The sequence below is a fragment of the Trichoderma virens genome (assembly GCF_000170995.1).
Source record: "Trichoderma virens Gv29-8 chromosome Unknown TRIVIscaffold_87, whole genome shotgun sequence".
Taxonomy (NCBI): domain Eukaryota; kingdom Fungi; phylum Ascomycota; class Sordariomycetes; order Hypocreales; family Hypocreaceae; genus Trichoderma; species Trichoderma virens.
The window spans coordinates 1,024,291-1,036,668 of record NW_014013662.1 but is presented as its reverse complement, the minus strand read 5'-3'; the positions used below and the strand labels follow the sequence as shown (position 1 = coordinate 1,036,668).

General features: G+C 45.2%; 6 protein-coding genes across 6 annotated transcripts; 4 read left to right on the top strand and 2 right to left on the bottom strand.

Annotated features, from left to right (window-relative positions):
- Window positions 1-362: 362 nt before the first annotated feature.
- TRIVIDRAFT_205086 (uncharacterized protein) lies at window positions 363-1,061 on the top strand (the record flags this gene model as incomplete). The annotated part of the gene is made up of 1 exon (XM_014096892.1): window positions 363-1,061. The coding sequence occupies one exon, from the start codon at window positions 363-365 to the stop codon at window positions 1,059-1,061; it is 699 nt and encodes a 232-aa protein (XP_013952367.1).
- Window positions 1,062-1,293: 232 nt separating this feature from the next.
- Window positions 1,294-2,385, bottom strand: TRIVIDRAFT_159901 (uncharacterized protein; the record flags this gene model as incomplete). The annotated part of the gene is made up of 4 exons (XM_014096891.1): window positions 1,294-1,476; window positions 1,558-1,735; window positions 1,826-1,929; window positions 2,011-2,385. 4 exons carry the CDS (start codon window positions 2,383-2,385, stop codon window positions 1,294-1,296), a joined length of 840 nt encoding a protein of 279 aa, XP_013952366.1.
- A 489-nt stretch (window positions 2,386-2,874) lies between these two features.
- TRIVIDRAFT_226279 (uncharacterized protein) lies at window positions 2,875-3,870 on the top strand (the record flags this gene model as incomplete). Its single annotated transcript, XM_014096890.1, has 1 exon — window positions 2,875-3,870. One exon carries the CDS (start codon window positions 2,875-2,877, stop codon window positions 3,868-3,870), a length of 996 nt encoding a protein of 331 aa, XP_013952365.1.
- A 452-nt stretch (window positions 3,871-4,322) lies between these two features.
- On the top strand, window positions 4,323-6,489 carry TRIVIDRAFT_226278 (uncharacterized protein; the record flags this gene model as incomplete). Its single annotated transcript, XM_014096889.1, has 7 exons — window positions 4,323-4,345; window positions 4,434-4,620; window positions 4,709-4,996; window positions 5,063-5,189; window positions 5,248-5,756; window positions 5,810-5,919; window positions 5,973-6,489. The coding sequence occupies 7 exons, from the start codon at window positions 4,323-4,325 to the stop codon at window positions 6,487-6,489; spliced, it is 1,761 nt and encodes a 586-aa protein (XP_013952364.1).
- Window positions 6,490-7,342: 853 nt separating this feature from the next.
- On the bottom strand, window positions 7,343-8,485 carry TRIVIDRAFT_44976 (uncharacterized protein; the record flags this gene model as incomplete). Its single annotated transcript, XM_014096888.1, has 1 exon — window positions 7,343-8,485. One exon carries the CDS (start codon window positions 8,483-8,485, stop codon window positions 7,343-7,345), a length of 1,143 nt encoding a protein of 380 aa, XP_013952363.1.
- Window positions 8,486-10,185: 1,700 nt separating this feature from the next.
- On the top strand, window positions 10,186-11,202 carry TRIVIDRAFT_226276 (uncharacterized protein; the record flags this gene model as incomplete). Its single annotated transcript, XM_014096887.1, has 1 exon — window positions 10,186-11,202. One exon carries the CDS (start codon window positions 10,186-10,188, stop codon window positions 11,200-11,202), a length of 1,017 nt encoding a protein of 338 aa, XP_013952362.1.
- Between the last annotated feature and the right edge of the window lie 1,176 nt (window positions 11,203-12,378).

Below are 12,378 nucleotides of genomic sequence, written 5' to 3'. Positions count from 1 at the left end.
TTAACTCTGCCTTGGAGAGTAACATTTGAAACGCCAAGTTTGAGACATTCCACGTGCAGATCAATCACCGCTTATCTCGGATCTGCTCTTCTTCTTTCTTGTCTTCTTCTTCCTCTTTTCCTTCCCAGCGCCGATTGACCGGAGTAGACATGACGCAAGACTACGCATAGTTTGAATCAAGAAAGCTGATATACATTCATTACGCTGTATAGTGGGCATTGATGACGATTCCCCTTCTATTAAGAGCTCGCCTTCTTCTTCAACACCGAAACCTCCATTGCAATACGCGTTGTATCAAAAAGCCATTGAATACGACGAGAGAAGCCAATAAGATGGAAGGAAATTCATCTTCCCATCCTACCATGAATGCAAACGATCTGAATCGCCCATCACATCCAGGGTTGGGAATCATCTTTTCCGACGCCAGCCGCCCAGAGAGAGATGAAGATCAACACACAAATCTCAGCCAACCTAAGCTGTATCCATGCCTCCCAGACAGCACAGTTTTTGATGCACGATTTTGGCAAGAACACGTTCCAATGCTAGTACAAAGCAACGTCGCCGTCCAATCCGCCAACCTAGCTGTTCTCATCCTCATGTTCGCCCAGTCAGCAGTCGGCGTTGGAAGCAATCACTACGGAAAGGCCCTTTGGCATTACGGCCGAGCTCTTCGGCTCGTTAGAGAGACAAGCACCTCCAGAGAGGGCCTTCGACCAGCCATTCTGTGTTCCATGTTCTTCGTCATATTTGAGATTATGAACGGGGATACAAGAGCCGCGGAATCGCACTTGTGGAACGGAGAAAAGATGCTTTTAGAGCTTCAGCGACTAGAATCGAGACCCGGAGGCATTGAAGTGGACGGGGAAGGGAGTTTACGGCGGGAATTGCCGTACGCGCTCCAGTTTCTGATGTTGCAGAGCGATGCCCCGAACCTCAACTTTGAGAAAGCAGGCTATTTGGAAGCGTTTATTCGGATGGCTACAAGTCCGGATCGGATACCAAACATGGTTCCAAGAGCGTATCCGGATCAAATGACGGAGCGGGTTGAAGGTTTACTATAGGTGACTTCATTACGACAGACAGTACATGTATCTATTACCATCAATTTTGGTTCGAGGCGTTGAATGCTTTATCCTCGCAGACCAGATCTTTTCAGCATACATTTCTCCATTTCTCTCATTTCCCACTCAACGCATCTGGATTCATTCTTGTAACTTGATTTTCTTCTAAATATCCATTCCAATCCTTCAGTGCCATGACTCGACGTGAACCTTTTGAGCCGGTCATATATACCTAAACAGCCTTTCTAAATCTGACCGACATAATAGCTGGCAGCTGCGGAAAGTTGGATGTCGCCTCCACCCTCCCCGGAATAGCATCCTCTTCAGTAAAGCTTGGCTCTTCAAGCGCATCCAAGATCAAGTTCCTCTTGAAAAAGATGGTGAGGAGTTCATGGAGAGGACGATGGAAGTAATACTGCCGCTTTCTGTCAGACGCTTACTCTCCCTGTCAAGATATTCGATGCCATGTAGTTATTTAGCACAAGCTCCAACTTACCTGGGCCGTCTCTTGTCCAACGATGAAAACACCTTTAAATGGCTTGACATGGAGGTATTCCTTGATATTTTTGCTACGGATGATTTGCTGTTCGCCGGTTAAGGGATCGAACGTGACTTCGATCTGGCGGGAATAGGTTGAGGTGAAGAAGACTGGATGGAGGGTAGTGGCTATGAAGCTGAATTGTAGAGGAAATTTTCAGCATAATTTTTTGTTGTGTCAAGGTGGATTGAGTCTGGGTAAAAGATGTGAGCATAGCATCACTTACACGCCGTCCTTCTTGAGCAGCTTCGGAAGCGCGTCCGCAAGGGGATCAAGAGTGGCCACGTCCATGATTGCCATGTTCATGAGGACAATGTCGAAGCCGCCAATCTTGAACCATAATTATGGCGGTTAGCCAATGCAACAATTTTGCCAGAACGAGAAACAAGACAAATGACTTCAGAGTATCACCTCGGCAGCTTTTTCCACGAGGGGCTCAAAGTCGTTCGCATCGGTCACGTCCAGCTTTCTAAAAGATATCTTGCCGCCTCTATCGGCATTGGGGTACTTTTTGACCTGCTCCAGCATGCCAAAAGTGCCGTCTGTGGCGATGATGCTGGCAGCGCCGTTGTCTGCGAGCCAACGAGCACAGAGGCCATTGCCCGTGGCCAGTTCCAGAGCTGAACAGCCTGGTTTACTGAGGCTCGGTCCTAAGAGGCGCTCGAGAGATGGCATTTGAAGCTGCTTCCAGTATTTGTTGCCATGCTCGCCGACGCCAGAGTTCCAGATTTCGGCGTTGGTTTCCCAAGTGGCGAGGGCCTCTTTACTGAGATGGAGCGCCGACATTGTTACTCGAAAATTTTTATATACTTTGCTAAATTGTGAAGATCCCCAAGTGAACAATGAATCGAAATAAATCAAGCAAGGAGGCGAAAACAGCACAAAATTTCATCGTTCCATCGTTAGCTTAAGATCTCATATTTAGACGTTATAGTAGTTAGCTCTGACTCTGAAGCATTTGCATTTCGCCGGATGAGTCAGTCGGCGATGCTTAGATTTAGGCTTCACGCATGTACGCCAATGAAACGAAAGTCGACGCCTGGATTGGGATTGGATTGCAGCGCTAATACCGTGATTCATAGAATCTGATTAACCATGATTTCTATTTAGACAGTGACTTGTTGATACTAGTAAAATAGGTGAAGGCTCTTGTACCGATTTAATCCTGGTCAGAACGCTACCAAGACGCGTTACCGCCTTCTAGCCGCATATTCAGCTTCATCTGGCGTTTCCATGAGTTTTCCATGTCAACACAAAAACTAAGCGCCTGAAAAGATGTCACAGAGCAGCTCACTAGCGTCGGCGATAACTTCAAATCGGTGGTCGGCCGATGAAACGTTATTTTTTATAGGCCTTTTGTTTGAGTTACGGGTTGAAAAGGGGCCGAATTCAGATAACTCGATATACACACGGGAAGCTTTCCAGGACATCCTCGTCAAGCTGAATGCGCAGTATCCTGAATTCACCTATGAACTCGAAACCCTTGAAAGAAAGTATCAATATTTCAGAAAGTTATGGGCGGTGTTTACAGATGCAAAAAAACTGAAAGGGACGACCTGGGATAGTTGTACCGGGAGGGTGGCGATGAATCGTGAAAATGAGGCCAAGATAATTGAACGGCATGGGCAGTACGGTCGCAGAGTTGTCATCTGCGGCCTCATCGTCGGTCATGGAGTGACGATTGAGACTTGGAAAGAGATATTCCAGCCTTCTGGTGTTCCTCTTGGTCGGTATATCAGAGAAGCAGGTGACGCTGTAGGCTTTGCCCAGGCTCGTGTGGAGGCACGGGCGACGAGGGCGGCGGCGAGGAAGAGGAAGAGGACGCCGGAAAACAACGAAGCAACGGATAGCTTACCTGCTTTTTCTGGTCTTGTGGGTAAGGGGGAAAGAGAGCAGCCGCCTTCACAATCACGAAGGTCATCAAGAATGTCGGGCAGCTCATCTAGCGGCACTGCTGCAAAAAGGCCAAGAAACGAGGAAGAACCAACGCCATTGCAAAGAGTAATTTGTGAAATCACGACTAAATTATTATCCAACGACAAACCCAGGACCTACGTGCATATTATTCCGTCACGAATTGAAGGCCCAGTAGATACCGAAAAGGCATTACATAGTTGTTTCGCTCTTACGGAAGAACGGGGAACGGCCTTTGTGAACAAATTAGCCGATTGGATTCGTCAGGATCCGATGAACGTTTTGACGTGGAACGCCTTGCCATCAAAAGAGGCGCGGGATGCGTGGCTTGCACACATTATCAAGGAGGATTTGTGATCTCTTTGGACTTTTGGAGTTGAAGTTGGCTTGAGAAAGGGGGGCCACTGGCATGCATTTTACATATATTTTCCAGGTAGTTTCATTTAAGTATTAGGTGAACGTTCATGTATTTGCCTTAAGTACTATAATTAGCCACCCGTTAGCCCACCTATCTACACCAGTAATATTATACCGCTGAGTCCGGAGTAGACACCAAGTTTCGCTGCCCCGGTGCCGGTCTGCATTTTAATCTCCGTGTTCCGGTTGTTCTCCCTCAATACGCCCGGAGCCGTAAAGCTTGGCAGCTCGACGTAATAGACATAAAATAAAGCCATTTCAGGTAATAACCATGATCCGATCAATATTAATTCTTCATCAAAACGGCTCATATCTTGTGGGATTGTTTTTGAAAGGACTTCAACTTTTGTCTATTTCACATACAAAGTGCGAAGCATTGAGTTCCAGCTGAAATGGCAATGGAGAAATCTAAAGAGTAAGAAAGGCATCTATGCTTTATCTAATACTAGCTTACATAGCTCTCCTGGATATTCGACATTTACGACTAACTATACCGTCCACAGAGATCCCGAAATTGACTCCTCTCAAGCAAGCCCACAAATCGACAGCGAGCCAAAACGCACTCCTATCCAAGATGTCGAAAAGCCCCCTGATACCACTCCAAAGCCTCCTGCCATTGACTATCCTAGTGGCATTAACCTGATCATTCTCTTTGTGGGCCTCTTTCTTGCTGCTCTCTGCGTTGGCCTCGTACGTCTCCCCCAACCTCTATGATGCCAATTCGCCGCGGTTCATTACCTGAATCGTGTATTTTACTTATAACAACTTATCTCTCCAGGATCGCACCATTGTTGCCACTGCCATTCCAAAAATTACCAGCCACTTTAACTCCCTTGATGATGTGGGATGGTACGGCTCCGCATACCTCCTGACCAATTGCTGCTTCCAACTCCTCTTCGGTAAACTCTACGCCGAGTTCCATGTCAAATGGGTCTTTCTCACTTCACTGCTCATATTCGAGGTCGGGTCGATTGTGTGCGCAACGGCACCAAGCTCAGTCGCTTTGATCGTTGGAAGAGCTGTGGCGGGAATAGGAGGTGCTGGAATCGTTTCTGGAACGCTTATTGTGAGTCGCAAGTAGCATTCATGCGTTTCATTTTAGCAGTTCTTTGACAAATAGCCATGCTTGTAGATTCTCTCGAGATGTCTACCACTCCACAAACGTCCCAAATACACCGGCGCCATGGGAGGTTCTGTAGGCATCGCGCAAATCACTTCGCCCACTCTCGGAGGTGTATTCACTGACAAAGTCACTTGGAGTATGTCGTATCATCATTTCATATCCATTGAGCCTCAATCTGACTTCTCATCACTTAGGATGGTGCTTTTGGATTAACCTCCCGCTGGGCGCCGTCACTCTTCTCACGGTACTCTTCCTCGTCAAGATCCCCGCTGATCCCAACCGGAAGACGAAAGGCACTTTCAAGGGGTTTCTCGACCGTTTCGACCTCATTGGCACGTTGGTGCTTATTCCCTGGGTCATATGTCTTCTTTTGGCCTTGCAGTGGGGTGGTAGCCAATATGCTTGGAATTCCTGGAGAATCATCCTTCTTCTCGTCCTGTTTGCCATTCTCTTCACCTCGTGGGTATTTATCCAGTACAAGGAAGGCAACAAGGCCACGCTTCCACTGCGCATCATCAAACAACGATCTATGGCTTCGGGGATGATGTTCATGTTCTGCTTGTTCTCGACCTTTTTCGTCATCAACTATTACGTCCCCATCTGGTTCCAATCCGTAAAGGGTGTGTCGGCGTATAAGTCGGGCATCTACTTTCTCACAATGAGTGCCGGTCTATCCTTGGCAGTTATAGCATCAGGTTTCCTGGTAAGCAGAATAATAGATGTCTTCCGAGTGGTATCACACTAACATGGGAATAGACAACCCGGATCAGCTATTTTGTCCCCAACATGATCATGTCAACGATACTCTCCGCCGTGGGAGCTGGCCTCATCTACTCGTTTGACCCCCATACAAGTACAGGTCTTTGGTTAATCACTCCGCATCAACTTTTTACGCTCATCTTGCTAACCATCATCCCAGGGTTCCATCGCTCATCATTATGGGTGTCGGCATCGGCATCGGCGCTCAACAGCCTCTCATGGTCGCCCAAACCGTCTTCAAAGGCCCTGACATTGCTCTATCTACCTCTGCCCTCATTTTCACTCAGACTCTTGCAGGTACAATCTTTCTTTCTGTCGCCGAGAACATCTTCCAGAATCAGCTCATCTCTCAACTACACAAGCTGGTCCCAAAAATCGACCCACGGGACATCATTGAGACCGGCGCCTCAAGTCTCCGACAATTTCTCGAGGCCAAGTTTCCTCAATATTTAACTGCTGTCTTGACGGCTTACAACAACGCCATTCGTCATGTTTTTCTCTTGTCGGTTATATTTGCATGTCTCAACGCCATTCCCGACGCATTTATGGAGTGGGTTAGTCCAGTGAAGAGAGGGAAGCTAGCAGCAAAGACGGATGCAACAAATGCGAAGACGGCAGGAAAGGTTAAAGACGCTTCCCAGAACGCGGAAGACAAAGTAGATAAACATTCTTCTTAGTGTTTTGTCTTATAGAGACTTTCCTGCTGTACGAAGGCGACTAAGAGGATCAGCATCAAGCGCAATGCGAAGCAACGGATCAAAAGTTAATTAAATGCTAATTTGTGACTATACGTCAATATATGTAGGTACTCTTTACAAAGTGTACATGTATGTAGCTCGCTTGTGATGTTTTCGGGACTTATCATAGCCACGAAATGCCAGTCAATTCTATTGGTCGGCGTAGTCCTAGCCATTGGTATTTTTGAAACAAATGCATCCATCGTTGGAATACTAAATGTATGATCGAGCCGTGTTAATAAAAACACCGAGAACATTATTTCCTGATTCCAAAATCGTAGTGGTGACCTGGATCGTTGGGCACCAGCTTTATGATGCCAAGTCAATCTACAAACATACTAGAGAGACTGTATCAGAGTAATTTTCTATTTATTTTTTTTATTTTTTATTTTTTTATTTTTCAGAAAATAGATGTAATTTCCACCGTATATGCAAACCCAATCATAGATTCGGAGCACCCAGTGGTCTTCTACACTGAATCTATTTCTTTTTTTTTTTACGATAAATCGAGACATCACTGAGCTTTGTGCCAGTGATGTCAAGCGACCTCGTGATGCAAGCACAGCTACTATTGTTCATCTTAGAAGTCACTTCTCATTGCTTTTAGGCCTGTTAATATACTCGTAGTTTAAAATGTAAAGTAGATATAGTAAAGACAGTAGAGACAGTAGAGACAGTAGAGACAGTAGAGACAGTAGAGACAGTAGAGACAGTAGAGACAGTAGAGACAGTAGAGACAGTAGAGACAGTAGAGACAGTAGAGACAGTAGAGACAGTAGAGAGCTCTAAATTCCTAAGACCGCCCTTGAGCATTTCTATACCATTCACTAAATTCCGTAGTTGTGATGGGATACACCTTGATTTCCGCTTTCTCCAACAACTCCTCCCCTTCTTCGTTGCGGAACACATATTGGACTGCATTTTGTCCGAATCCTTCGTTCTCTCCTGTATTCTTGAAGAGAAATTCCTCAGTTATGTCGACGTGACTGCTCATGTTCACATAGCACGTATTCGGCTTTCCTGCAATCGTACCAATGATTAGAGCCGCTCGCTTGAACTTTCGGAGATCGGTAGGGAGCCTTTGAGCCTTTCGGGATAAAAATATCAGACTTTGCCATTCCTCGCTTGGCCAATATACTCGCTGTATCTCGACTTCTGAAAGACATTCAATTGCCGAATTTTGAAATGCAGCATGAACTACAACAGGCGAACTTGCATCGCTGCGGCGTTTCGCGAAGAAGGCATATTGTATCGCAATATCGCGATCAGCTACAAAGTAATAAGCTGCCTCTCTGCCACAAAAGTCGGTTGGTGGCTGTGATATCAGCCTCTGAATATTATCCAAGTTGCCATTTCGGTCGAATAGCTTCTTCAAGCGACTTTTATCCATGCCCCGATATAGAGTAAATGTGCCTGGTGCATTGGTAGAGCACAAGGCGACTTCTGACATTGCTGTGTCTTGAGAAACTTCTAAAGCCGAACGGTAACCAGCCTCTCCCCCTGACATGTCATGAGATGTCGACGCTCTCTCGATATCCTGATCTTTTTCTCGTACTTCTTTGAGTGCTTCGTATCTTAGTTCAATTGTATCTCGGATCCAATATTGGCATGTCTCGGTCAACCGAACCTGTCTGAATGCAGGATCCATGAGTGCGCGTTGGGTGTCTTCATTGATTCCATACCGGTCCATGACTTCATGCCATTTCGTATCGTCGCCGCTATCAGCATCCAAGTCGTCATGACATGAATGGGAGTAATCGATAATAAAATCAACAAATTTGAGTTCAAAGGGGGGGACAGAAACCAACTCCGGGACTGGATCACCGGGTGCTTGGGCAGTCCATTTGTTCCAGATTTCTGAAGCTTTGTCATCATCATATCCGAGATATATTATGGTGTTCAGAGAAACCAACTGGTCAGGAAGAGTAGAACTCATGCTTGACTCTGATTGTGATATTGTAAAATAAGTCAGTTCGAATAATATGTGTAGACTGCTAGAGATAAAAGGAGGATAATGCAAAAGGGTGTTACGGTGCTTCATAAATACACCTATAATTCCACATACAAAAAGTGAAGAGGATTAAGCTTTCTGACTCACCCATGATCGTGCTGGCATTTGCCGCCATGCAAACCTTAGTACCCAGATAAGGAGTAACGTAAATCTGCAGAGAACAAGGTAAACTCAGTCCAAACTACTATACTAGAGCTGATAGTAACACAACAATATTGACACGAACGATACAGCATACTTTCTATCTAGACGACACTTTTCGGGGCTGAGCTGCGGAAAGTAACGCTTCCTAAGATTTATTAGTAGGCATTGACGCTATTCGGAATTATATGCAGTCTCCTTTCGGAATCACTAGAGTTTTAAAGATGGGTAGAGTAGACAAAGTAGACAGAGTAGATAGAGTGGATAGAATATATTCCTATATGGCATATGTAGACAGAAAGGCAGCAGATATCTTCTAGTGAGGCCTAAGCTCCTTAGACTCTTCTCTGTACTACTCGCTATACTCTATATTGGTGAAGAAAATTATGGGCCTTTAATTCAACTTTATTCAGTAGAGTCTTTACCTTTTAGCCACAGAAAACATGTGGGACAGCATTTCTCCCTTCTTTGGTCTTGAGTACCATCTCATCCGTAAACAGGTGATGATTTGACACTTGGATGTAGAAGCTGTCTAGCTTGATGCCAAAGTTCCAATGATCAATGGATTTATTCTCATGTTGCGTATACGAGAGGCAGAAATCCAACTTATTGAACAACAGGAGGTAAGTCGTTCCCATTCTCTACTGGGCCAGTATGCCTGTAGCTGCAGAGCATTGACATGCAGTAATAGGGCAAACATGGCTTTTCGCGGTTAGAGTCTATTATTCTTGGTCACTTGCTTGGAATTCCTTTGGCAATCTCAAAGAGAAGAGAACACTCGTATTAGCGACCTGTAAGATTAACTGGCCAATTTGATAAGGCTACATAGGTAGGTACCCATTTGTCATGTTCACTAGGGAGACCCTTTCACAAAATTGGACGTATCTCCAATCATCGATACATGAAATTAGAACAAAGTATCCCAATATACGCCCATGTCTTTTTTTGACATTCAGACGAAGGTAAAATTACGGACAAAGCCAGGGGAAATGCGTATTCACGAGGGTGTGGGTGTTTGGCTTACGTTATGTACCTCACGATTAACAATAGCCCGCAGAAGTGATTCACTGCACTGAGCATCGTTGATGTACGTGTTTGTTTGTCCCGTCTTGAATATGCATGGTTGCCTTGCAGCCTTAAGCCATCCAGAGACGCCTGGAGAAAGGCAGGAGAACGAGCTTCTGGCCGGTACATGAGAAGTGGTGGCCAATGCCATATCATGGAGTGTAACGATGAGAACACGAATCTCTTGAAACACTCCCTCATAGAATAACAGCTTCGGAAAGCCCCATTTATTTTATCGCTTTAGGGATTAAGCACAAAGCTTCTTTCTTTCTTCACAATTTCTCTTCTGTTACCTCTCGTCTCCTACATTCCGTTCCCAAAGCCGCAACATTCATCTTCTTCCTCCATTTGGACTTGTTCACATCCCTTCAAAACTCCTTCTTCTCTTTTATTCCCAAGAGGGCTTCTTTATCCTTATGATGGCCTCTCGTACTGTTTCTGTGAAAGAAGACTCGCCCGATTCTTCGGAGACACCCTCTTCGGCGACCTCTTCGGAGACCCGATCTTTGGGACAACCTGAGGAGTCCTCATTTATCCATCATGAATCCCATACCAACATTCCGGAACAAACCAACATCTGGTCTCCTCTCGACAACTTCAAGACTTCATTCTTGAATCAGCTGGGATATCGCTTCCTTCAACTCCTTGAAAAAGGAACCCTTAAACTCGATCCTAATGCCATAATATGGATCGATGACAACGGACTCCCAACAACGGAGGGATTGCCGACTTTAGGCCCCGAAGACATGAAGAGACCAAGACCATTTTATTTCGCAGGCCAAGACGCCGATTTGACGGTCTACGATGACGGGATTAGCTTGGAACGTACCAGTTGGCGCCAACCTGCTATGGAAGAAAAGACACCTACGCCAACTTCTCTCTTCGATTTGGTCTTTACTGAGTTGAAATCGATGCGTCAAATAACTCATTTGGTCTGGAGAAATCTACTTCGTCGCTTCGAGTTACCTGCAGCATCAGGCGAGCCTTGGACAGACCTCATGACGGCCAATCGAGTGAAAGAAGCTATTATTCAAGAGAGAAAAGACTTCAGGAATCTCGAACGCTTGCAGAATGCATTTACAAATGCAGAATGTATGAGGGGGATGCTCCTATGGATATCTTACGATGCCATTCACTCCCTCGCGGGGGTAGATCCCAAGAGCTCAGACAGGGACGCTGCCCTGGAATGCCTTGACAGCGAGCTAGGAGGCAACGTTTCCGAGGTCATGAGGCTGGCTGATATGCTTCAACTGGGCCAAGTGCCTTCTGATAGATTCGTTACCGGGGCTGAGAAACTGGCCAAAGTCGCAAGTGTGCTCCGCGCTGGAGAGATGGGGCCGTCGATGGGTGAGCATCTCGCTGCGAGGGGCCACTTCCTCGACAATGGCCATGAGCTACGGCCGTTTCGTGGGCGTAAGCGTCGTCGTCTGGAATAAACCTATTTGGGAGGGGCCAAAAGCTTTTCTCTTCGTTTTCTTTTTCGCAGGTTTCGAGTTTCACCAAGCTCTGTGATGAGGACTTGGGGGTTTTCTTCTTTTCAGTTGCCTCGGAGGCAGCAGGGCATCTTTTTGTCGAGTCATGGTTTCGGCAACGGGGGTTTTATGTATACCAAGAGTGACCATGCTTCAATAGGAGGCATACTGTGTTCTCGAAGGAACTGGGCCATTCTGCATAAGACACTAGGTGATTTAGTAAAATAAAGGCGCTGGTATAATATCAAGACACCCTAGTAGATAACAAACTCCATTCGTCTTCATATTTTCCTCTTATAAACGGCTTCAATATGATCATATCATCCACCCTAGATGGAATTTGGTCAAGAGAGGCTAAAATCGCATCGTTCTTTTTTTCCAAAGTCATATCGGAATCCGGGGGGGGGGGGGGGGGGGGGGGGGGGTTTCACTTTATTCTTCTTACTCTTACTTTCACAGTTGCTATCTACATTCAACAAATTAGTATTTTCTTTATTCCGTGAGATTATTCTAAAGGAATGGCTATTTAGCACTTTATGCTAGCTATTAAACACCCCCAGAGACTAAAAAGAAGCTTTAAATAAAATAATAATATAATAAAAATCTTTTATTACTATTACTTAATAAAATATTATATAGTTTTTAAATTATCTACTACTATTATTAATTCCCGCTATTATTATTATTATCTGCTACTATTTGCTATTATTTACTACTATCTGCTACTATTGCTACATGGAAATATTATATACTTGGCCTTTCTTCTCTGATTTATAAATATGAGAACGACAGCACGGGAAAGAAAGCTAAGGTATTTACTCTCTTCGACGTTATCTATGCGGAGTTAAATTCATTGCCTCCCGTTACCCATGTGGCGTGGAAAACGTTTACTTCTTGAGTTCGAAGATGCTGAAGGAGTAACCCCACCACCAGCAGATAAGCGGGTCATCCAAGTTGTGGAAGAAGCGATACGCCAAGAGCAACAAGATTTCAAGGGTCTACAAACATTTGAGAGATGCTACCGAAGCATAGACCTTTTGATGAAGCTCAACTTAGATGTCTTCTATACCAGTATTTGCTCGCTTGCGGGGGCAAAACATGTCAACGACAATGAAGACTGTTCTACATACCTGGAATGCA